The sequence below is a fragment of the Oncorhynchus clarkii genome, chromosome 9 (genome assembly GCF_045791955.1).
Source record: "Oncorhynchus clarkii lewisi isolate Uvic-CL-2024 chromosome 9, UVic_Ocla_1.0, whole genome shotgun sequence".
Lineage (NCBI taxonomy): Eukaryota > Metazoa > Chordata > Actinopteri > Salmoniformes > Salmonidae > Oncorhynchus > Oncorhynchus clarkii.
Window position 1 is genome coordinate 49,985,371 of NC_092155.1, and position 26,938 is coordinate 50,012,308.

At 40.3% G+C, this 26,938-nt stretch overlaps 1 protein-coding gene across 2 annotated transcripts in view; it reads left to right on the plus strand.

Annotated features, from left to right (window-relative positions):
* LOC139416465 (neurotensin receptor type 1-like) overlaps positions 1 to 17,721 on the plus strand; it is a 57,767-nt gene extending 40,046 nt beyond the window's left edge. The window contains exons 3-5 of one of the 2 annotated variants that reach the window (XR_011635102.1): positions 10,651 to 10,732; positions 11,938 to 15,795; positions 16,165 to 17,721. Coding sequence is in view for 1 of the 2 variants with exons in the window: in XM_071165089.1 (XP_071021190.1) it covers positions 10,651 to 10,732; positions 11,938 to 12,187 (332 nt within the window). In the remaining variant the exon portion in view is untranslated. Of the gene's footprint in view, positions 1 to 10,650; positions 10,733 to 11,937 lie in introns of both variants that reach the window. The other variant, XM_071165089.1, reaches the window with a different exon arrangement.
* Positions 17,722 to 26,938: the final 9,217 nt, after the last annotated feature.

Below are 26,938 nucleotides of genomic sequence, written 5' to 3' on the forward strand. Positions count from 1 at the left end.
AAGAAAGGGAATTTTTACTAGGATTAAATGTCAGGAATTTAGTTTAAATGTATTTGGCTAAGGTGTATGTAAACTTCCGACTTCAACTGTATGTATGTATTATGTATGTATGTTTGTAAGAACTACTACATATCGAAGAACAGTCATTAGTCATTAGAGACCCCATCTCCAAGCCAATAAATAACATATTGGTAACAACTGAGATTAAGGTTGTTTATGTCCTGATAAAATTGTAAGTAGCCTTGCACGAGCAATAACAGCTCATAGGAACAGTAGTATGTCCTATTTCTGTAGTGTGAGCCGGCTTGATGTACAAGTAAAACCCCTGGACAGGACGCTAGTCTTTCGTAGGGCCTTACCCCCTATCTATCTATTTAATGCTGAATGCCAAGCAAAAACGCATCAGGGCCCATTTTTACAGTCTTTGGTATGACTCGGCCAGGGATCAAACTCCCAAACTTCCAATCTTAGACACACTAACCATAAGGCCACTGAGTTGGTTGATATAATAGCGTACTGGAGCTATAAAGAGTACATTTATCCAAGGACGCCAAAGTAGTCCTCCCTCCCATGACAAATATGCGTAAAGATGTTTAAAAGAACAGACGCCGGCCCATCCAGCCTGAGCCTCACTCTTCATATCTCTAAGCACCACTGATTTCATTTGCAGTAAGGGACACACTATCTGAGAACCTGCAGCCAAATCTACTACCTGAATAAATCCTTTCCATTAGCTAGGTTTTCATCTAATTGGTGACAAATTTTCATGTGAATATCCTAAAATCTGCATACAGAAAATATGCAAATCTTCCCACAGTGGCGTTTCCAACAAATGGACTTGTTACAGAAAACAGTGCGTGAGGATGTAGTGCACACAAAATGTACTTTTTCGCTTAAATTTTCATGTACTAAATAAAAATCTGAAGTTCAATGTGTTTCCATCGCATTTTCAACTCTACTTAGAGTTTTGTCACAAAAACTCTAGTCGTCTTGGCACGTGCGCTCTAGCCAGCAGCTGGAGATACATAATTAAATGATTATAGATCAGAGCAAGAATATACAGTACCAATCAAATATTTGGACACACCTACTCATTCAAGGGTTTTTCTTTATTTTTACAATTTTCTACATTGTAGAATAATAGTGAATACATAAAGTATAAAATAACACATGGAATCATGAAATAACAAAAAAAGTGTTAAACAAATCAAAATATGTACATTTTATGGACACAATGTATTTTTACAATAGTTATATTTTGTTTGTTTTTAATTCCGTCCTTCAGCTACGTACAGTGCCTTGCAAAAGTATTCATCCCCATTGCCGTTTTTCCTATTTCGTTGCATTACTACCTGTATTTTAAATAGATTTTTACTTGGATTTCATATAATGAACATACACAAAATAGTCCAAATTTGTGAAGTGAAAATAAATAAATAACTTGTTTAAAAAAAAAGTGGAAAAGTGGTGCGTGCATGTGTATTCACCCCCTTTGCTACGAAGACCATAAATAAGATCTGGTGCAACCAATTACCTTTAGAAGTCACATAATTAGTTAAATAAAGTCCACTTGCATCCAATCTAAGTGTCACATGATCTGTCACATGATCTCAGTATATATACACCTGTTCTGAAAGACCCCAGTGTCTGCATCACCACTAAGCAAGAGTCACCACCAAGCAAGCGGCACCATAAAGACCACCATTAAATCTATTATTAAAAAATGGAAAGAATATGGCACCACAACAAACTGCTAAGAGAGGGCCACCCACCAAAACTCACAGACTAGGCAAGGAGGGCATTAATCAAAGAGACCAAAGATAACTCTGAGCTGCAAAGCTCCACAGCGGAGATTGGCGTATCTGTCCGTAGGAACACTTTAAGCCGTACACTGCACAGAGCTGGGCTTTACGGAAGAGTGGCAAGAAACAAGCCATTGCTTAAAAAAAATATATCTATACAGTGCCTTGCGAAAGTATTCGGCCCCCTTGAACTTTGCGGCCTTTTGCCACATTTCAGGCTTCAAACTTAAAGACATAAAACTGTATTTTTTTGTGAAGAATCAACAACAAGTGGGACACAATCATAAAGTGGAACGACATTTATTGGATATTTCAAACTTTTTTAACAAATCAAAAACTAAAAAATTGGGCGTGCAAAATTATTCAGCCCCTTTACTTTCAGTGCAGCAAACTCTCTCCAGAAGTTCAGTGAGGATCTCTGAATGATCCAATGTTGACCTAAATGACTAATGATGATAAATACAATCCACCTGTGTGTAATCAAGTCTCCGTATAAATGCACCTGCACTGTGATAGTCTCAGAGGTCCGTTAAAAGCGCAGAGAGCATCATGAAGAACAAGGAACACACCAGCAGGTCCGAGATACTGTTGTGAAGAAGTTTAAAGCCGGATTTGGATACAACAATATTTCCCAAGCTTTAAACATCCCAAGGAGCACTGTGCAAGCGATAATATTGAAATGGAAGGAGTATCAGACAACTGCAAATCTACCAAGACCTGGCCGTCCCTCTAAACTTTCAGCTCATACAAGGAGAAGACTGATCAGAGATGCAGCCAAGAGGCCCATGATCACTCTGGATGAACTGCAGAGATCTACAGCTGAGGTGGGAGACTCTGTCCATAGGACAACAATCAGTCGTATATTGCACAAATCTGGCCTTTATGGAAGAGTGGCAAGAAGAAAGCCATTTCTTAAAGATATCCATAAAAAGTGTTGTTTAAAGTTTGCCACAAGCCACCTGGGAGACACACCAAACATGTGGAAGAAGGTGCTCTGGTCAGATGAAACCAAAATTGAACTTTTTGGCAAAACGTTATGTTTTTCGTAAAAGCAACACAGCTCATCACCCTGAACACACCATCCCCACTGTCAAACATGGTGGTGGCAGCATCATGGTTTGGGCCTGCTTTTCTTCAGCAGGGACAGGGAAGATGGTTAAAATTGATGGGAAGATGGATGGAGCCAAATACAGGACCATTCTGGAAGAAAACCTGATGGAGTCTGCAAAAGACCTGAGACTGGGATGGAGATTTGTCTTCCAACAAGACAATGATCCAAAACATAAAGCAAAATCTACAATGGAATGGTTCAAAAATAAACATATCCAGGTCTTAGAATGGCCAAGTCAAAGTCCAGACCTGAATCCAATCGAGAATCTGTGGAAAGAACTGAAAACTGCTGTTCACAAATACTCTCCATCCAACCTCACTGAGCTCGAGCTGTTTTGCAAGGAGGAATGGGAAAAAATGTCAGTCTCTCGATGTGCAAAACTGATAGAGACATACCCCAAGCGACTTACAGCTGTAATCGCAGCAAAAGGTGGCGCTACAAAGTATTAACTTAAGGGGGCTGAATAATTTTGCACGCCCAATTTTTCAGTTTTTGATTTGTTAAAAAAGTTTGAAATATCCAATAAATGTCGTTCCACTTCATGATTGTGTCCCACTTGTTGTTGATTCTTCACAAAAAAATACAGTTTTATATCTTTATGTTTGAAGCCTGAAATGTGGCAAAGGGTTGCAAAGTTCAAGGGGGGCGAATACTTTCGCAAGGCACTGTATATGCAAACACGTTTGGTGTTTGCCAAAAGGCATGTGAGAGACTCCCCAAACACATGGAAGAAGTTACTCTGATCAGATGAGACTAAAATGTAGCTTTTTGGCCATCAAGCAAAATGTTATGTCTGGCGCAAACCCAACACCTCTCATCACCCCGAGAATCTCATCCCCACAGTGAAGCATGGTGGTGGCAGATGGGGATGTTGGGAAACTGGTCAGAATTGAAGGAGTGATGGATGGCGCTAAATATTTTTGTTAGTTGCATGTGTGACAACTCTACCAGTCTTATTTATGATATAATTGACAAAGATTATACCTTTTTATTAAAACAATTATAGATATATATTTTTTTGTTGATCAATTAGTATATTTGAGTTTAACCATAATATTTGCTGTATTATTTGTTGTGTCTTTTCTGGTGGATTAAACTGAAATTGCAACCAACTTTCTATCCCTTGTTTTAAAAAATAGTGATATTTTGGAGATGATTTCAATAAAAAAAAGAATGAAAGTGAGATATTGTAATCTGAATAAAGGGAAAAAGGCAATTGTTGAACTAGGGGTGAGACATTCTTACTAATCTACCTGAGAACCAGTTTGGATTTAAGTATGACTGAAGCCTTTTGTGAGAGATCTAATGCTTTAATATTTAATAATTTCTTCCCCCGGAATTCATATTCATTATATAAATAGGCCTGTTTAATTCTGTCTTGCTTGCCGTTCCAAATCAAATGTAATATTTTTAGCTCATATAATAAAATAACAGGTTGCAAGGCCACAAGCAAATAGGTAAACTGGGATACGACTAAAGAGTGAATCAGGGTGATTATTCTTCTTCACAAATAGACAGGTATTTTTCTTTTCATGGTACCAAGATCTTATCTATTTTTTGTAACTTTCTATTAAAATGTATTGTAGTGATAATTTCTTTTGGGATATGAATACCGAGTATGTCCACATCACCGTCAGACCATTTTATTGGTAAACCACACGCTAATGTAAAAGTTGTCTTTTTTTGTGATCCAATACGTAATATAGTACACTATAATACACTCTGAGGCTGTTCAGGGATCCAAATTGTGGATTTAAAATAAAACATGAACCATCAGCGTACAATGACACCTTTGTTTTTAAGCCCTGGATTTCTAGCCCCTTGATATTATTGTTGGATCTGATTTTAATAGCTAAGATTTTGATGGCCATAATAAATAGATATGCCAATAGTGGACAACCTTGTTTTACTCCTCTTTGACAGTTTAATACTTTCGGAGAAAAAGCGATTATTTACTATTTTACAACTTGAGTTACTATAGATAACTTTAACTCATTGTATAAGATTTTCTCCAAAATTTATATATTTCAGGCATTTATACTGTATATAAATTCCAGTCGTACTTTATCAAAAGCCGCTATGAACACCAGGCCTGGTTTCCCAAATTTCTCATTGTGTTCTAATTATTTCCAATACTTGTCTTATATTATCTCCAATGTAGAATCATTTGTTGTCAATTATGGATCATCATGTCACCAGAATCAGACCCTCGAGATTTATTGGAAAGGAGCATCAAGATCACGTGCACTTTCACCGCACTGTGAAGTTCATAAGTTATTTCATCTGTAGCCTAATAAACTGCATGGTTTCCCTAGTCGTAGTGGGAGGACCACACACAAGCGTGACTCCAAGTTTGCTTCGATATGATGGTCATTATATCAATAGTTGCACATAAAGGCGTTTCTATTACAAATCTCGCATAGTTAATTTTACCGACACAGAAAGATCCCACCATGTCGAAGGAAGGAATTATCTTTCTGCATTTATAAAATTGTACCGAAGCGTCCTATCTCCATCCCAGCTGTCATTATTTATTTTTTCTAAGTTATGACTTTACTCACCTAAAAACTGTGGATGGAAATGTGGTTAATGAAGTACCAAAAAGGAGAATAGTATCTCACAGCTTTCTCCATCTGCTGTGGCTAGTTGGGTAGACACATGACCAAAGTCTTCAAAGGACAAGTTTAACCTCCTTCAACTCCTGATTACCATAATAATAGGATGGAGTTGTTTCTTTATGCCTGGCGTCAGGCTGTCAGCATTATTAGCTCAATGCCTCCTCCTCGTAGAGGGGAAGACGGACGGACGCCACTCAGTGATTACATGCACTTGAAACAATAGTGGACCATAATCATCAGCCTCTGTCCTCTTAGTGAACTAGCTGCCCGCTGATAAATACAGGCAAAGGGAATCTTTCTGAAAAACTGCCACATAGTAGTAGGACAAGGCCATTACTGTTGGCACTTGACCTCAGTGACAGCACTCAGAGTCCCACTCAAACTGATGCAACTGGCTTGTTTTGGTAACAGACATTAACCTCCCCTGAACACACTAGCCCATGCCTGTCACTCCGGCCTCTGATCACAATCATGACAGGAAAAAATGGAAAGGCCCCTTCTTTTTTATTTATTTTACCTTTATTTAACCAGGCAAGTCAGTTAAGAACAAATTCTTATTTTCAATGACGGCCTGGGAACAGTGGGTTAACTGCCTGTTCAGGGGCAGAACGACAGATTTGTACCTTGTCAGCTCGGGGGTTTGAACTCGCAACCTTCCGGTTACTAGTCCAACGCTCTAACCACTAGGCTACCCTGCCGCCCTCTTAATTGATTGGCAATCACAAAGTGGAACTAAGTGGACTTAATGTGAGTTAATGAGTTAATGTGTGTATGAGCGCGTTCAGAAATTAACCAACCCCGGAAAAAATCAGAGGCTTTAATCACTGTGACAGTATTATCCAGTCTGTCCGAGCTGAGTCACTGAGAAATGACTGTTTTACTCTTTCATGTTTATTTGCTCTGTGTTAATGTTTAAGTGTGTGTCTTTGCCCGCCTGCTGCTTCGTGTTGCTAACGCTGGATGGTGGGGTTAAATAGACTTTGATCAGAGCCACAGTGGAGCTCCACATGGAGACAGACAGCGCTCTGACTCACAAAACTACAGCGAGATGCCCTTTCTTCCCGCTCTATCATCTCTTTCATGAGATAATGAGCCAACATGATATCATATGCCATTTGTAAAGGTAAGACAATGAAACCTGCAGCTTTCACCCATCTGAGGTAACGTTTCAGCCCTTGCAAATATCCAATTAAAATAGTTCAATTATTTTTTTATTTGGACCCCAGATCAGCGCTCGCTTAAACTAATCTTGGCACTGAGAACCAATTCTCATGTGTGACATCACATCTGTCACAAGAGACTAGTAAAAACAGCAAACTTGATTTTAAAATGTAAAGTAATTTCGTATAGGGACGAACTTTTCTGCTCTGTTTCACACACATTTTTAACTGCTTCCACGGACCACAACAGGGTGGTCATTGTGTGGGTGTCCAGACTGAGGAAGAGAGATTGGCTTGGACTGAGAGCAGGATTGAAACCGCCAGCCTGTAATGTACTCATCATGACAAAATGTGACCGACAGAAAAACAAATGTAAAGAAGAAACAAAGGATGTCTCCATGAAACTGATGTACTCCCACAGCGCAGAGACACATTGAAGACTATGGAAAAGGACAAATTCACACATCATGGTTGTCACGTCTACTCCCGCTCCTTCCCTCCAGCGTTTGACGTCGCCGGAATACTAACCCCCGGTCCTGGGATCCATCATTACGCACACCTGCACGTCCTCATCAGACACACCTGGACTCCATTACCTCACTTATTACCACCCCTATAGCTGGCACTCCCTCAGGTTCTTTCCCCAGTCAGTATTGTTCCTGTGTTTATGCGTAGGCACTAGTGTTATGTTGTCTCGTTCCAAGTTTGTTGTTTTATTAAATGTTTCACCTGCTTCTCGACTCTTAGCATCTCCGTTACAACGGTGGTTGTCAATAAATATCATGGATCACGGAATCTGTTCAATTTCAGAATTGACTGGCATCGATGTGGAATTGACTCAAATTCCAAGGGACAATGGTCTGATTATGAGAAAAAGTTGTGTTGAGTTGCATTGAACATACTTGGTAATTTGTTACACCTTTGCTGGCTATCATCACATGAGAAAGAATGTTCTGTTCAAAGAGACCATTACAAAGTACACAGACACTCCCTTTTTAAAACCTCCCTCAATAAAATGTAGTCTTTGACCACACCACACACACCCACGTCAATGTCCCAGTTTAGGCCCATGTCCCACAGTACCTGGATAGGGAAGATGGGGCAGGTGATCCCTATAGCCCTACAGTCCCTGACAAACTTGAGGAAGGGGTCGATACGGAAAAAGAGCTGGGTGATGATGAAGTCGGCCCCGGCGTCCACTTTCTCCTTCAGTCTCAGGTCCTCGTCGTAGCTCTCCGCCTCCGGGTGGCCAGTGGGGTAGCCTGCCACAATGAAAGGGTTTTAATGCTAATTCGTGTGTGTTTGAGTTTATATAGATCACATTTGTGACCCGTTTCAAGAAACTAGGCGTATGTCACACATCACTACTTCACAGGAGAGGAATTTTAACGTTTTTTTTTGTTTGTTTTTTATCTAGAAAATGCCTTCTTGAACATGTGAACTTTCATGTGCCTTAATAACAAACGTGTATGCCATTTGTAAATATGAATACCATTGTTAAATTATGGGCTGGACATGCCGAGAGATGAGTTCGGATTGGCCCGCCATGTAGCTCGCTTCTTTCTATAACATGAGCTGCTCAGTATTTATAGATAATCCTTGCTACCGCAGCTTTTTGAAAGATATAACGTTAGCCATGGAAAACTGCAAAAGTGTTGCTACAGCTCTCAACATCGCTGCGCAGAATTTAGCTATCGACAAAGATCCGTGGGAAAATTTATGGTGGACCACTTTCTGCACATGGTCAGTGTGAACTGGAGCAACTTGACACAACAACGGGCCAGGTATTCTAGTGGAGCGGCAGGTAGCCTAGTGGTTAAAGCGTTGGGCCAGTAACCAAAAGGTTGCTGGATTGAATCCTCAAGCTGACAAGGTAAAAATCTGTCGTTCTGCCCCTGAACAAGGCAGTTGTTCCCCGGTAGGCCGTCATTGTAAATAAGAGTTTGTTCTTAACCGACTTGCCTAGATAGTACATTTTTTTTCAAACTAAAAAACAGGCTGTAGCTATCTACAAACCAAAACGGAAAAGACACGCTGCCGTGAAGCGTTCATCCATGTATACGGGTAACAGTCTAGCTACATTTTCAGATATTACACATTTCTAATTTTGTCAGAAAGTAATTTCATTGCAAGTTAAAGTGTACTGTTCACAAGCTACATGTCTAAAGAAAATACTTCACTTTTTCAGAGGATTACATGACCCATCAAGTTAGCCAGGTGTGTCTAGGGGTGATTATGGCCATCTATTATATTTCATGAACATGTGTACAGTATCAGTCAATAGTTTGGACACACCTACTCATTCCAGGGTTTTTCTTTATTTGTACTATTTTCTACATTGTAGAATAATAGTGAAGACCTCAAAACGATGAAATTACAGATGTGTAATCATATGGGGCGGTAGGCTCACGTCACTATGCAGCTCACGGATGCGTTTCCCTTTTGTAATGCATTATAATTTTCAAGGCCTGCCACATCCAACGAGCATCAGAGCCGGCATACTAGAATTTGATCTTAGTCCTGTATTGACGCTTTGCCTGTTTGATTGGTCGTCGGAGATCATAGCGTTATTTTACATAAGCGTCACGCTCCTTGAAAGCGGCAGCTCAAGCCTTTAGCTCAGTTGCCTGTAATCCATGGCTCCTGTGTGGATATATATGTACGGTCACTGTGGGGACGACATCATAGATACACTTATTAATGAAGCCGGTGACTGATGTGGTAAACTCCTCAATGTTTTCAGATGAATCCCGGAATATGTTCCTGTATCTTAGCATCTGCTTCATCGGACCACTTCCGTATTGAGCGCATCACTGGTACTTCCTGCTAGAGTTTTTGCTTGTAAGCAGGAATCAGGAGGATAGAGTTATGGTCAGATTTGCCAAAGGGAGGGCAAGGGAGAGCCTTGTATGTGTTTCAGTGCGTGAAGATCTAGCATGGTGTCATCTTTAGCAGCACAGGTGACATGCTGGTAAAAACAGAATATTTCAGGTCCCGTTGATGGAATAGTCTCGAACAGAGGTCATCCAGTTTATTCTCTAGTGACTGTATGATAGAACGGAGAGTAGAGGCAGTTTATTTGCTTGCCAACATAGTCCCGTCAGGATACCGTCTCCTTTGCCTCTCTTACTCCGTCGCATCCTCTTTCAAGTTCTGGGATTAGGGCCTGGTCCGTAGTAAACACGTTGAAGTAGAAATTGTCATCCAAATCAAGGTTAGTAATCTCTTTTCTGATGTCCAGAAGCTGTTTTCGGTTGGCAGAGATATTATGTACAAAAACAGTTAAGATCAGCATCAGAAAATAGCAGAATTGGTCAGGAGTCTGTAAAATGGCTGCTATCCACTGCAGCGCCATCTCACCCTGTAACAATTAAGCTAATTAGTCTTTGGTTTATTTAGTAGAATGTCAAATACCTACAGCGCGGTTCCCCAACTGGCGGTCCGCGGCCTGTGTGTGGCCCCCCAAGTTTTTAGAGCCTTTTTAAATGTATTTTTATTTCAACCACCGGGAAATCAGCGATTTTTATTGAAGAAATCTGTATTCCCACGCATAATTTGAGAGAAGTGATCGTATACAAATGTGAGCAAGGTTCGAAATGATTTGGTTTTAGTTAAACATCTGTTTGGGCTTCTTGCGGTCAATTTGCAGTCTACAAACTATTTGTAATTATGTTGCGAGCTCCCGACCATCAGCTCAAGAAAAAATCGTCCCGCGGCTGAATCTATTTGATGATCCCTGACCTATAGTATACTGCTGATATATTACTGTACTGCTATTGTAACTGTGAAAGCAATGTTTGTCTTAAACCCACTGCACCTAATTCAACTGTGCAGGCTTTGATCATGTGTTACCCTGATGACTATATAAGGGATAGGGTACCATTTCAGATGGAGCGTCTGTCTCTGCCTGAATAGTATAACATGTCTTTACATCTCTCTCTCGCTCTCTCTCTCGGCAGGGGCTGTGGTTGTTGCCTTTGTGGTGTGCTATCTACCGTATTATGTACGGCGCCTCATGTACTGTTACGCAGAGTTCACAGAGTGAGTAACCTGCAGACATTTCAATGGGTACATATACCAGTAAATAAGTGTTTTGTATACTTTATTTCATACATAGTACACACACATTTGTTGACTGGTCAGAGAGTCATCCATCAGAGCAGGGTGACAGAGGGGAGCTCAGCCACCCATTCAGAGTAGATAGATCTCCCTGATTAAATTAGCTAAGTCTTTCTCTCGCCAATGTCCAAACGATCGCCTGACTACTATCAATATATGTTTTTTTAATTGAACCAAATGCACACCATTGAGTAAGTGATTGCAGAAGGGTGCTTAAAGCTAAGGAAGCACGTCCCAGAAAGGATTCAAATAAAACTTCACAGATGGAGAAGGTGGTTGTGTATATATATTTATACTGGGTGTACAAAACACTAGGCATGCCTTACTAATATTGAGTTGCACCCCCTTTTGCCCACAGAACAGCCTCAATTCGTCAGGCATGGACTCTACAAGGTTTCGAAAACGTTCCACAGGGATGCTGGCCTATGTTGACTCCAATGCTTCCCACAGTTGTATCAAGTTGGCTGGATGTCCTTTGGGTAGTGGACCATTCTTGGTACACACGGGAAACTGTTGAGCGTGAAAAACCCAGCAGCATTGCAGTTCTTGACACACACAAACCAGTGCGCCTGACACCTACTACCATGCCCAGTTCAAAGGCACTTAAATATTTTGTCTTGCCCGCTCACCCTCTGAACGGCACACATAAACAATCCATGTCTCAATCGTCTCAAGGCTTAAAAATCCTTCTTTAACCTGTCTTCTCTCCTTCATCTACACTGATTGAAGTGGATTTGACAGGTGACATCAATAAGGGATTATAGCTTTCACCTGGTCAGTTTGTCATGGAAAGAGCAGGTGTTCCTTATGTTTTGTGCACTCGGCGTGTAAGCCTTCTGTAAACAAGTTTTCCCATCTGACATTCTTCAATGGTTTACTTCACCCCTCTATCATCTGAGACCTAATGCTCAATTTAAACACATTTGTCTTGGAGATGACAGTAGAAGTACATGTTGTTAACAGTTGTGGTTAATAAAGATAAACTATGGGCAAACAATTATTTAAATTTACAATGACACATTAATTGGCATACATGTTGGTGATATGAAGCTTTTCAGTATTGCATCAATCAATGAAAACCACTGATTGTTCCTCCCTGTGCTCCCCTCCCTCCACCTCCCCGACAGGGAAGGGTATGATTACTACCACTACTTCTTCATGGTGACCAACGTCCTCTTCTATGTGAGCTCAGCCATCAACCCAGTCCTCTACAACCTGGTCTCAGCCAACTACCGGGAGATCTTCTTCAACACGCTCCGCTGCCTCTGCCTACCATGTCGTCGCAAGAAACAGAGACGTCCTCTGACCAGACACTCCATCAGCATCTGCAGTAACCACACCTTCTCCTCCAACATCATCAAGGAGACCGTCTACTGACGACGACAGAACCACACCCCTGATAACATTCCATTTCAGAACTGCAATGTATGTATTCTAGTACTCGGCAGGACTAAATATGGGCTTGATGGGGACTCTGGCACTTTGAATCACTGACACGTTGTGCTACATAGGCTACACACACAGAACATATCCAAAATGTGATATTGGTATGATTAATAGAAAGAAAGAAAGATTAAGTGTTGGATGTAATAGTCTTTAACGCTGTAAATAATGTAACATCTATGTACATTCAGATTTTTATAGAACTATCAATGCTACTCGGTTTTAACCACACAGTAGTTTATAAAATGATATGATGACGATCAGAACACGTATCTTTGAAGTAGGAGGCAAAAAACGTTATGCTGTGACAGTTACCAGGAAGTGACTTCCCCTCAGTTTTTGAACATTGTAAGCTTTTTAATTGGTCTTCAATGGGAAAAAACTAAGGGCAATGGTGTTTCAAGGGCAAAAACATAATAAAAGGCATCTGGCAGAAGTAAATTCATCCACATACACAAATATGTGTATATATATTTATCTTTAATGCGTTTTCACGAATTGTATGTAATAATCGTAAAGCCAGTGCATAAGATTAGGGGACATGACGTGGCAGTAAAGTGGAAGGGGCTCTTTTTTTGTGCCTGGAAAGAGTATTGATAAAAACAAAATGTCTGGTCATTAAAAAAATTAAATGCTCTGCTTGAACTGTGAATGTTAATGAAATGCTGAGAGAAGATGTAATATTGTGAAGAGGAGCAACAGATGGCAGTTACAGTTCATGGATGATCTGCTGTGGGGTTGAGCCCTATAGGCTGTTCTAGTATGCCAACTCCTGACCAATTACAGCAAACACAGTTGAAGTCAGAAGTTTACATACACCTTAGCCAAATACATTTCAACTCAGTTTTTCACAATTCCTGACATTTCATCCTAGTTAAAATTCCCTTTCTAAGGTCAGTTAGGATCACCACTTTATTTTAAGAATGTGAAATGTCAGAATAATAGTAGAGAGATTTATTTCATCTTTTATTTCTTTCATCACATTCCCAGCGGGTCAGAAGTTTACATACACTCAATTCGTATTTAGTAGCATTGCCTTTAAATTGTTTAACTTGGGTCAAATATTTTGGGTAGCCTTCCACAAGCTTCCCACAATAAGTCGGATGATTTTTGGCCCATTCCTATTGACAGAGCTGGTGTAACTGAGTTAGGTTTGTAGGCCTCCTTGCTCGCACATGCTTTTTCAGTTCTGCCCACACATTTTCTATAGGATTGAGGTCAGGGCTTTGTGATGGCCACTCCAATACCTTGACTTTGTTGTCCTTAAGCCGGTTTGCCACAACTTTGGAAGTATGCTTGGGGTCATTGTCTATTTGGAAGACCCATTTGCGACCAAGCTTTAACTTCCTGACTGATGTCTTGAGATGTTGCTTCAATATATCCACATAATTTTCCCTCCTCATGATGACAATATTTTGTGAAGTGCACCAGTCCCTCCTGCTGCAAAGCACCAACACAACATGATGCTGCCACCCCCGTGCTTCACGGTTGGGATGGTGTTCTTCAGCTTGCAAGCCTCCCCCTTTTTCCTCCAAACACAACGATGGTCATTATGAACAAATAGTTATATTTTTGTTTCATCAGACCAGAGGACATTTCTCCAAAAGGTACGATCTTTGTCCCCATGTGCAGTTGCAAACCGTAGTCTGGCTTTTTTATGGCAGTTTTGGCAGCGACATCTTCCTTGCTGAGTGGCCTTTCAGCTCATGACAATATAGGACTCATTTTACTGTGGATATAGATACTTTTGTACCCGTTTCTTCCAGCATCTTCACAAGGTCCTTTGGTGTTGTTCTGGGATTGATTTGCACTTTTCGGCACCGAATTTCATTCAACTCTAGGAGACAGAACGAGTCTCCTTCCTGAGCGGTATGACGGCTGCGTGGTCCCATGTTGTTTATACAGATGAACGTGGTACCTTCAGACTTTTGGACATTGCTCCCAAGTATGAACCAGACTTGTGGAGGTCTACAATTTGTTTTGGGCTGACTTGGCTGATTTCTTTTGAAAAGAGGCACTGAGTTTGGAAATAGGCCTTGAAATACATCCACAAGTATACCTCCAATTGGCTCAAATGATGTAAATTAGCCTATCAGAAGCTTCTAAAGCCATGACATCCTTTTTGGGAATTTTCCTAGATGTTCAAAGGCAGTCAACTTAGGGTATGTAAACGTCTGACCCACTGGAATTGTGATACGGTGAATTATAAGTATGTCCTAACAAAGTAGGTGTCCTAACCGACTTGCCAAAACTATTGTTTGTTAACAAGAAATTTGTGGAGTGATTGAAAAACTAATTTTAATGACTCCAACCTAAGTGTAGGTAAACTTCTGGCTTCACCTGTATTTTGTAGGGCTGGTTTTGGAATAATTTGGATGTATCACATCACTACACACATGGCGTCAATTGGTCAAGTAACCAATATCTTTCCTACTGAGGCTTTTACCTAACTGTGATTTAACTTACCTTTTAACAGTGTTTTATTTGAAATAATAATGTTTAAGAGGCTTGTATGAAATGAATGATGCATTACAAAACAGAGAACTACGGACACAATATGGACTCTATTCTTTGAAGCATGGAGAGAGCACTGTAGCTAACCTGGATGTAGTTTACACCACACTGTCATGACCACTGAGTGTCTTTACAATATGTTGTGTACCATGGAGAATGGTGAACATTTCAGAAATCGAGACAGTGAGTCAGAAACTGATCACGCGGTTCCAATTAATCAAACACATTGAAAGAAGAAAAGTCGATTTAAAGTGGATGCAGGAAATCGACCAGATTATTTTTTTAGGACAAAGGAGGGGAAATAAGTGTATTCTCCTGGACAGAGGGAAGGCCCACTCAAATCAAAATCAAATGTATTTGTCAGAGACTTGTCCCGATCCACAACCTGCGTTGTCTTGGCTTTGTGCTGAGGGTCGTTGTAATTTTTGTCCTCATCAGTCTACACCCAATAACGCATAACGACAAAGTGAAAACAGATTGACATTTTTGCAAATGTATTAAAAATAAATAGAAAACATACCTTATTTACATAAGTATTCAGAACCTTTGCTATCAGACTCAAAATTAAACTCAGGTGCATCCTGCTTCCATTGATCATCTTTGATATGTTTCTACGACATGATTGGAGTCCACCTGTGGTAAATTCAATTGATTGAACATGATTTGGAAAGGCACACACCTGTCTATGTAAGGTCTCACAGTTGACAGTGCTTGTCATAGCGAAAACCAAGCCATGATGTCGAAGGAACTGTCCGCAGAGCTCCGAGACAGGATTATGTCGAGGCACAGATTTGGGGAAGGATACCAAAACATTTCTGCACCATTGAAGGTCCCCCAAGAACACATCATTCTTAAATGGAAGAAGTTTGGAACCAGCAAGACTCCCTAGAGCTGGCGGCCTGGCCAAACTGAGCAATCGGAGGATGGTCACTTTGACAGAGCTCTAGAGTTCCTCTGTGGAGATGGGAGAACCTTCCAGTAAGACAACCATCTCTGTAGCACTCCACCAATCAAGCCTTTATGGTAGAGTGGCCAGACGGAAGCCACTCCTCAGTAAAAGGCACCTAAAGGACACTCAGACCATGAGAAACAAGTTTCTCTAGTCTGAACGAAAACCAAGATTTAACTCTTTGGCCTGAATGCCAAGCGTCACGTCTGGAGGAAGCCTGGCACCATCCCTACAGTGAATCACAGTGGTGGCAGCATCATGGTATGTGGATGTTTTTTTAGCAGCATGGACTGGAAGACTAGCCAGGATCAAGGGACAGATTAATAGAGCCAAGTACAGAGAGATTCTTGATGAAAACCTGCTCCAGAGCACTCAGGACCTCAGACTGGGGCGAAGGTTCACCTTCCAACAGTACAACGACCCTAAGCACACGACCAAGACAACTGAGGAGTGGCTTCCGGACAAGTCTCTGAATGTCCTTGAGTGGTCCAGCCATTCAAACATCTTTGGAGAGACCTGAAAATAGCTGTGCAGCGACGCTCTCATTCAACCTTACAGAGCTCAAGAGGATCTGGTGAAAAGAATGGGAGAAACTCCCCAAATACAGTTGTGCCAAGCTTGTAGCGTCTTACCCAAGAAGACTCGAGGCTGTAATCGGTGCCAAAGGTGCTTCAACAAAGTACAGAGTAAAGGGTCTGAATACTTATGTAAACGTGATATGTTTCAGTTGTTTTTTGTATACATTTGCAAAAATGTCTGACAAACAGTTTTTAATTTGTCATTATGGAGTACTGTGTGTAGATTGAGGGGGAAAAAACAATTTAATCAATTTTAGAACAAGGCTGTAACCTAACAAAATGTGGAAAAAGTCAAGGGGTCTTAATACTTTCCAATGGCACTGTTTTAAGTGCATTAATGACAGAGTAACAGTTTGTTGTACAAGGCTATGCTCAGGATATCTAGGCACAAATCTATTACCACTTTCCCAGCCATTGCCATGGTGATGGTTTGAATGTGATCCTAATTTGAACACAAAAGTTATGTTTTTCTCCCCAAAGATAGCTTGGATATGAGGTGAATGTAGTCAACAGTAGCACAGCGTAGCCTAAATGTTTAAGTCTGGAATCCTAAATCAAAATAATGAGTAATGCTTTAATTCTTTGAATAATGATAATCAAATTCCTGAACTGAACGTGGGTGCAGTATGAACAAGCATGCCCCTCTTCAACGCTGCCGGCAGGCTTTGATTAGTAACACTCAGGTGTGCAGGTTCCACAGCTTAGTATGCACCAACAAACGCCCTGGAGCCTTCAATATAGTTTGGAGTTTCAAAGTTTATTCCCCACATGCACAGGATACAACAGGTGTAAATAGTACAGTGAAATTCTTCGTGGCTAAGGAGGGTGTGTCACGCACCTCAATACGCCACAGTACATTGAAAGAGATCCCAACCCTGAACCATGGTACTTACCTACTGGACAAAAACTGGTTAAATCAATTGTTTTCACGTCATTTCAACCAAAAGAAATCTATGTGATATTGTTAAATCAACGCGGAAAACTCATTGCATTTGCAAAAAGTCATCAACGTAAGGGCATTTAAAATGTTTTTCACATAGCTTTTAACCTAAATCTAATGACATGGTGACATGTTTTGTTCATGTCACATTGAATTCACAATAGTTGACATTTCAACCAAATGTATATCAAAACTAGATGTTGAAATGACATCTGTGTCCAGTGTGTAGCTTCTGACAGGTGCTGTTGTATGTATTCATACCGTTTGTCTAAGTATTTTCTCATGATGTACCCCTGCAGCTTACTGTAACTACTGTGCTCTATGCCAATGGTGATGTCTGAGTTCTGTTATGGAAAATGGAGGCTTATTTCTGCTTTATCTAAGAGTGATATACTGTATAGATAGATGGCTCTGCTTTATAAATGTTTTGAAAATAAATAGTTCCATCTCATTTTGCTATATATGAATAAAAGAGTGAATATAGTGATATCAGTTTTCTTGATGTGTTGTTCATGATCTTCCACACACACAGGCACATCGTGCATTCATACTGCCACACAGACAGGCACACACTCGCACACCAAGTACACACACTCCCAGATGGATACACCAAGCACACACACAGAGGCAGGCACATGCACCATTTAGCACAGATGTGTCTGACCTTCTCTAAAGTGTACCCTGGTGGCTTATCAGCTCTGCCTTTATAATGGAGCTGTCAATCACGGGGGTCATGGGACAAGCTGAGATAGTGTGTTCTTCATCCACCTAGCCTCATTGAGTGTTTTGTGGTGGTGAAAGTCCTCAGCCATAACTACAGTTGAAGTCGGAAGTTTACATACACCTTATCCAAATACATTTAAACTCAGTTTTTCACAATTCCTGACATTTAATCATAGCAAAAAAATCCCTGGTCAGTTAGAACCACCACTTTATTTTAAGAATGTCAAATGTCAGAATAATAGTAGAGAGAATGATTTAGTTCAGGTTTATTTCTTTCATCGCATTCCCAGTGGGTCAGAAGTTTACATACACTCAATTAGTATTTGGTAGCATTGCCTTTCAATTGTTTAACTTGGATCAAATGTTTTGGGTAGCCTTCCACAAGCTTCCCACAATAAGTTGGGTGAATTTTGGCCCATTCCTCCAAACATAACAATGGTCATTATGGCCAAACAGTTCTACTTTTCTTTCATCAGACCAGAGGACATTTCTCCAAAAAGTACGATCTCATCCCCATGTGCAGTTGCAAATCGTAGTCTGGCTTTTTTATGGCAGTTTTGGAGCAGTGGCTTCTTCCTTGCTAAGCAGCCTTTCAAGTTATGTCGATAAAGGACTCATTTTACTGTGGATATAGATACTTTGTACCTGTTTCCTCCAGCATCTTCACAAGGTCCTTTCCTGTTGTTCTGGAATTGATTTGCACTTTTTGCACCAAAATACGTTCATCTCTAGGAGACAGAACGTGACTCCTTCCTGAGCGGTATGACGGCTGCATGGTCCCATGGTGTTTATAATTGCGTACTATTGTTTGTACAGATTAATGTGGTACCTTCAGGTGTTTGGAAATTGCTCCCAAGGATGAACCAGACTGGTGGAGGTTTACAATTTTTTTCTGAGGTCTTGGCTGATTTCTTTGGATTTTCCCATGATGTCAAGCAAAGAGGCACTGAGTTTGAAGGTAGGCCTTGAAATACATCCACAAGTACACATCCAATTGACTCAAATGATGTCAATTAGCCTATCAGAAGTTTCTAAAGCCATGACATCATTTTTGGGAATTTTCCAAGTTGTTTAAAGGCACAGTCAACTTAGTGTATGTAAACTTCTGACCCACTGGAATTGTGATACACTGAATTATAAGTGAAATAATCTGTCTGTAAACAATATTTGGAAAAATTGCAGTAGATGTCCTAACAGACTTGCCAAAACTATCGTTTGTTAACAAGAAATGTATGGAGTGGTTGAAAAACTAGTTTTAATGACTCCAACCTAAGTGTATGTAAACTTCCGACTTCGAATGTACCTCTATGTGATGAACAAAGAAGGCAGTACATCACTTATGAAGATTTGTTCAACAATTTAGCAAATGATAAAGCTGTTTTGAGGCATTGAACATGCATGCAGCTGCCTTGAGTTTATTTTCAAGTGCTTTCCCTGTTTCACTAGTCTACCCTATACCGTACTGTCTCAGAGATACAGATGCAGTACACTGTCACTCAAGATAACTCCCCATTCATTTGAATACCAAATTAACAGTGCAGAAGTTTACAGTTTGTAAACCCTTTTTCTGAGAGCAATAGCTTTCTGAAAGTCCAATCCTGATGCAGCTTAATGTTCATGCCATTTCACCCATCTGTGCTGTTCGTTCTCACCCAATTCCTTATTCCCCTCTGCCTCTCTCTCTAACTCCATTTTCTCTCTCTCTCTCTCTGCCTGTCCTGTCTCTGCTCTCTCCAGCAGGTCCTTGTTAGGGTTCAAGGAAACAGTTACCCTATTGGGCAAAAACTGGTTGAATCAAAATTTTTCCACGTTATTTCAACCAAAAAATGTATGTGATGGTGTTGAATCACTGTGGAAAACTGATTTGATTGGCAAAAAGTAAAGGCATTTACTCTTTTCACCAAACTTTTATCCTAAATCCAATGACATGGTGACATTTGTTGTTGATTTCACGTTGAATTCACGGTTAGTTTTGACAACTCAACTAAATGTAAATCAAACTTAGAAGTTAAACTGATGTCTGTGCCCAGTGGGATGGCTCTGCCTTTCTCTCTCTGTCCAGAGAGGAGGGGATGAGTCACCCCCCTCATGATTATGTCACGAAGGCAGGACTTGATTTACAGCAGGTGTTGGGGGATTGCACAAAATAGGAACATGTGGATTAAAACAACCGGCATGGCACACCGGGTAGAGTTCACCTCAGTGACCAGCCTTCTCTTCTCAGGAAATCATGCAACATAAATCATAATCTCCTCTCATTTCTGCTCTGTCACCCGCTTGGCTACTCCCGTTCAGGGAGGGAGAGGAGCTTACAAGATTCCTGCCTGGCAGAGTGGAGAGAGAATAACTTGCAGACTGAATAATTCACTACAGCCAGGTTATGTTCGTTTTGTTTTCAAGCTGGAACCCAAGGGATTGTCTATTCCTGTAAACTCAATCTCCTTACTCTCACTAACGATAAATGCAGTGATCAGATGACAGCCTGAGTTAAGGAACGTATATAAGATAGAAAATCATCTAAGACTTGCTTCATCTAAGACAGGTGCAGAAGATCTTCGATATTACCAGTGGCGTCATTCCCATAGGGAACACAAGGGCATGTGCCCCCTCAGATATTGTTTTGTTTTTTGGGTTCAACTAACTACTAAACTTCATTTTTAGGCCCATGGTTTATCAGAATTATTTATAAAAAGATCTCTCAACAGTATTTTATTTAGGGGGCACACTGACTGGAACCCCCCCTCTATTCTCCCTAGTATGTGGTTCCTTCCAAGGTGCACAAAGGAGCAAAGATATGCTAGGCTGGACGCTAGCATATCTGAGAGAGAGGGTATCATCAGTGGAGGAGGAGAAAGAGTGTAGCGTTTGATTGTTTTTTAGCTGCCGGTGATGGGAAGGACTCGCAAGATGTATGTTTTTAAATACATTTGATCAAGCTATGTAGCCTATTAATTCATTTTTGATTAATAAAAATAAAACAATGTTTTGTTATTTCTCTGTAATACTAGCCACCTACTGTAGCAATTTTATGAAGTTGGCTTTAGCTAGCCAGCTATATAAGTTCCCAATCTCCCAACTTCAGATCTAGCAACCAATCCAATTCAGGCTATCAATAAAGTAGAGAACCTTGCCTAACTATCTTAGCCGGCATGCCTGTTGGCAAAGTTGCTACATTAGAAAAGTAATCCACTACTAAATGTACTGAATAAGACTCACATTCCTTTCAATCTATTACCCAGATTTTAGCAGAGATGCAGGGAAGCATATTTACAGTGCCTTGCAAAAGTATTCACCCCCCTTGGTGTTTTTCCTATTTTGTTGCATTACAAACTGTAACTTAAATTGATTTTTATTTGGATTTCATGTAATGAACATACACAAAATATGTCACGTTCTGACCTTTATTTCCGTTTTGTATTTATTTAGTATGGTCAGGGCGTGAGTTGGGTGGGCAGTCTGTTTGTTTTTCTATGTTTTGGGGAATTTCTATGTTTTCGGCCTAGTATGGTTCTCAATCAGAGGCAGGTGTCATTAGTTGTCTCTGATTGAGAATCATACTTAGGTAGCCTGGGTGGCACTGTTTGTTTGTGGGTGATTGTCTATGTCAGTGGCTTGTGTCAGCACAGGTCTATTTTGTTAGCTTCACGGTCGTCATTTGTTTATTGTTTTGTATGCAGTGTCAGTGTTTTCTTTATTAAAGATTTACCATGGACACTTACCACGCCGCATTTTGGTCTTCCGATCCATCTCGCCTCTCCTCTTCAGATGAAGAGGAGGACGGCCGTGACAAAATAGTCCAAATTGGTGAAGTGAAATGAAACAAATAACTTTTAAAAATTCTACAAAAAACAAAACAGAAAAGTGGTGCATGCATATGTATTCACCCCCTTGCTATGAAGCCCCTAAATAAGATCTGGTGCAACCAATTACCTTCGGAAGTCACATAATTAGTCCACCTGTGTGCAATCTAAGTGTCGCATGATCTCAGAATATATACACCTGTTCTGAAAGTCCCCAGAGTCTGCACCACCACTAAGCAAGGGGCACCACCAAGCAAGCGGCACCATGAAGACAAAGGAGCTCTCCAGGTCAGAGACAAAGTTGTGGAGAAGTATAGATCAGGTTTGGGTTATAAAAAATATCCAAAACTTTGAACATCCCACAGAGCACTATTAAATCCATTATTAAAAAATTGAAAGAATATGGCACTACAACAAACCTGCCAAGAGAGGGCCGCCCACCAAAACTCACGGACCAGGCAAGGAGTGCATTAATCAGAGAAGCAACAAATAGACCAAAGATAACCCTGAAGGAGCTGCAAAGCTCCACAGTGGAGATTGGAGTATCTGTCCATAAGACCACTTTAAGTTGTACACACCACAGAGCTGGACTTTACAGAAGAGTGGCCAGAAAAAAATAAGCAAACATTGTTGTTCGCCAAAAGGCATGTGGGTGACTCCCCAAACATATGGAACAGGTACTCTGGTCAGATGAGACTGAAATTGAGCTTTTTGCCCATCAAGGAAAACACTATGTCTGGCACAAACCCAACACCTCTCATCACCCCAAGAATACCATCCCTACAGTGAAGCATGGTGATGGCAGCATCATGCTGTGGGGATGTTTTCATCGGCAGGGACTGGGAAACTGGTCAGAATTAAAGGAATGATGGATTGCGCTAAATACAGGGAAATTATTGAGAGAAACCTGTTTCAGTCTTCCAGAGATTTGAGACTGGGATGGAGGTTCACCTTCCAGCAGGACAATGACCCTAAGCATACTGCTAAAGCAACACTTGAGTGGTTTAAGGGGAAACATTTAGATGTCTTGGAATGGCCTAGTCAAAACCCAGTCCAATTGAGAATCTGTGGTATGACTTGCTGTACACCAGTGGAACTCATCCAACTTGAAGGAGCTGGGGCAGTTTTGCCATGAAGAATGGACAAAAATCCCAGTGGCTAAATGTGCCAAGCTTATAGAGACATACCCCAAGAGACTTGCAGCTGTAATTGCTGCAAAAGGTGGTTCTACAAAGTATTGACTTTGGGGGATTTGGGGGGTGAATAGTTATGCACGCTTTTTTTTGTCTTATTTCTTGTTTGTTTCATAATAAAAAATAAATTTTGCATCTTCAAAGTGTGTAAATGTTGTGTAAATCAAATGATACAAACCGCCACAAAAATACATTTTAATTTCAGGTTGTAAGGCAACAAAATAGGAAAAATGCCAAGGGGGTGAATACTTTCGCAAGCCATTGTAGTTTCTTAAGAAAAAGAACCACCAGTCAGAAGGATACAGTTATGCTTCGATATGCAGAAAAATACTTGGTTTATATGTACAGTAGCCTGGCACCTTAATTAAGATATTATCATGATATTTTTGCATTTATTATGATGCCATGACATGTGCCTGTATTGACGATGTGTGTTATGATATCATGTATGGTGTTGTCATTTGGATGGAATATTCTAGGCATGTTAGTGCAGTATATTGAGTGATTTAGGAACGGTCAGAATGACAATTGAACAGGTAAAGAGGTATGATTAGATAACCTATGTAGAAAAATTTACATTTTTTACACAAAATTAGCCATAATGATTATGGTTCTGGATTGCAGGTGTTTGAAAAAAATAATATTCTCCAACTTCTTCATGCTCAAGTACTTCGTGGCCCCTCTAAAATAATGGATGCATGACACCCCTGGATATCCCGCATAGAAAAGTAGGTGAAAGGTTGTGCTATTCATGTTTATGGCAATGTTCGCTAGTCACGGTTGGGAACACAATGTACTGATATATATATTGCATTTCCCTTTTCACCTTGCAGTGAGCATATAAGGGAATTAATGTGTAAAACTAAAACGATACATCAACACATTATTGGATGCAAACCAATCTGTTTGAAATGCAAGGTCATCTGGTCATAATGTGAAGTGTGGCTCTCATCTTGTCCCAGTCCATTGATGAAAGGTCATAGCCAGGTCACGTTTGTTTCCCCAATGACAGTTCGAAAATAAATACGAGTTTCCATTTCCTTACTCTAGAAATGGCAGCATTGGTTTCATTCTGTGCTTTTCTCTCCCCATTGCTCTTTCACATTTCTTTTTCTGTCCTTAGTGTTGTCTGAAATTGGACTGGTTTCATGGTTGTTTTTCGTACACTGTGGGATGTGCCTCCTCTGAGCCAGTCTTTCTCTGGAGCCGGGAACACGGGGGAACACGGACCAGTCAGGCAGAAAATGCTCTCAATACACACCCAGAAGGAAAAGAGAAATAAAATACTGAGTGATATGAAGCGTATGAACCCCATGTTATTGTCCAACCACATGGGGCTGTCAAACTGATACAGGTGCAAATAGTCTCAGGTCTGGGAACCTGGTCTGCAAATTATTTTTAAGGAAAACATTGGAGCACGAACCACACTGTAAACAATACATTTTTGGATCAACCAAGTACATTTGTTTTCTCAATTGGAAAAAAAATGTTTTTTGTTAAAACCCAATATATGATTCTGCCACCCCGAAATTGCCCCCACTGCTATTCAAATAGCAAGTGCTGAAAGCAATTTAGAAACACATTGATCTGACAAATTCGTTATTGGATTTCAGACAGTTTGAATAAAATAGTTTGAACGCACCAAAGCGTAATTTTTAATCATTCCAGTCAGTAAAAGCACTTCAGATGAAAACCAGCGCTTTCCCACTTTTTACAGTGCAGCTTCCCACAGACTTTGGCAAAGCAACAGAGGCATGCCCAGGCAGTGGACTGGAAGAGTCAAGTTGGCAAGCCAAAGAGGGCATTCCTCACTTTCTTCCCTTTCTTTTACAGAATGATCACTTTCTTTTACAGGAGTTTAAATGAAAGGGGCTAAACAGGGGCTTATTGGAATACCACCTGGAGGGGCTCAGATATCCCTGGACGTGTCTGAAGATAGGTGACACAAGCAGCGCATCCATCAGGACCAATTGATGCCACTGCTCATTAGTGTCACAGCATCGTAGATACCAAATTCATTAATGTAGACGAATAATTGGTCCCATCAATCAAGCAGGCGACAATGTCCATACAACACACACAGACAGTTACAGTGTGTGTGTGTCTGTGTCTGTGTGCTGAATAAACAGTATTAACAGGATGTGATTCAATTTATCTAGAGGAATGAGAAATATTAAAAGTGTGGAAAGTAGGTGTGAAAGGAGAAGGAAGTGAAAGGAGAAGAGAATTTGGCTTCAAGATTTGAAAACAACTGTAAAAAAAAAAAGCTTATGCTTGCTTTGTTCATCACTTATTTGATGTCTTATCTCAGTGTCACACAAAGCCGCTGGGCAAGCCAAAATCAATACATTCAAGACAGTTGAGATAAATTGAACACATTTGGTGTTCAATAGGGAGGCTGTTTTTGAGTGTGGAGAAAAATGCAAAAAGCTATGGTAATAAACTTAACATTTACAAAAACGTGATGAGCTATTGCTTTCTCCTCTTTCTTACTGGATCTAAAATGTGATAATCAATACTAGGCAATCCTTGACTAAACTTTAGGCCTCTGTGGGAATATCATTATTTAGATACGTGTCTTCATGTTGCTTGTGTTGTGACAGGGACAGTTAAACTGAATAACGCGTAATCATCTCGCATGAATAAATATAATAATAAATATTAATTTATTCTCTATAGCCATTATTATTATCTCTCACACTGCTGTTCATAAATCATCTTCTCATTCCATATTTCCCCCCTTGTTAGACATTTCGGCTCTTCTCACCCATTTCTCCATTCCTTCCCTCAAAACGTATTTCCTCTCCTAGTTGTTGCTACCATGATTTCTGCTATGTAATAATTAGATCATTATCTTTTCTTTCTGAATATGTCTTTCTGCCTGTCTTTCTGTCTGCCTGCATGTACAGAAGTTTAGACCCCTTGACTTTTCCCACATGTTGTTACGTTACAGCCTTATTTAAAATGTAATAAATATTTTTTTCCCTCATCAGTCGACACACAATATCCCATAATGAAAATAATCTTGTTTTTCATGGTCTGAGAGTCCTTAAGGTGCCATTTGGCAAAAGCCAAGTGGGCTGTCATGTGCCTTTTACTGAGGAGTGGCTTCCATCTGGCCACTCTACCATTAAGGCCTGATTGGTGGTGTGCTGCAAAGTTGATTGTCCTTCTGGAAGGTTATCCCATCTCCACAGAGGAACTCTGGAGCTCTGTCAGAGTGACCATCAGGTTGGTCACCTCCCTGATAAAAAAAAATAAATAAATTTTAGAATAAGACTGTAACATAAGAAAATGTGAAAAAAGGGTCTGAATATTTCCGAATGCACTGTAATTGCTTACAGTGTTTACAACCAATGTTTCAGTGATGTAAAAGTATAATTTAGATTTTCAAAACAGGTGAAAAATATGTTTTACAAAGCAGACTTCCTATGCCTGTGTAAAAAAAAAAGTGGGGGGGTGAAAAACGTATAAACACCTCCTTGCAGATAACACACTTATACAGCAAGGCCATTATGGCCAAGGCAGCTACCATGGTGACAAGACTGACTGCAGAGGGATTACATGTGTCAAAATAATAGGTCAGAAGGTCCTATTATAAAAAAACGATGTTTTTGTTTTAATTGATTGGCATTTCCATCTAAATGACCTTTAGGGAAGCACTAAGATGCCATGATGGGGCGGCAGGGTAGCCTAGTGGTTATAGCATTGGACTTGTAACCGGAAGGTTGCAAGTTCAAACCCCCGAGCTGACAAGGTACAAATCTGTCAGTCTACCCTTGAACAGGCAGTTAACCCACTGTTTCTAGGCCATCATTGAAAATAAGAATTTGTTCTTAACTGACTTGCCTAGTAAAATGAACATAAAATGGTTGTGACCATTCAAAAGTTTGGGGTCACTAATAAATGTCCTTGTTTTTGAAATAAATGCATTTTTTGTCCATTAAAATAACATCAAATTGACAAGAAATACAGTGTTCATGATGTA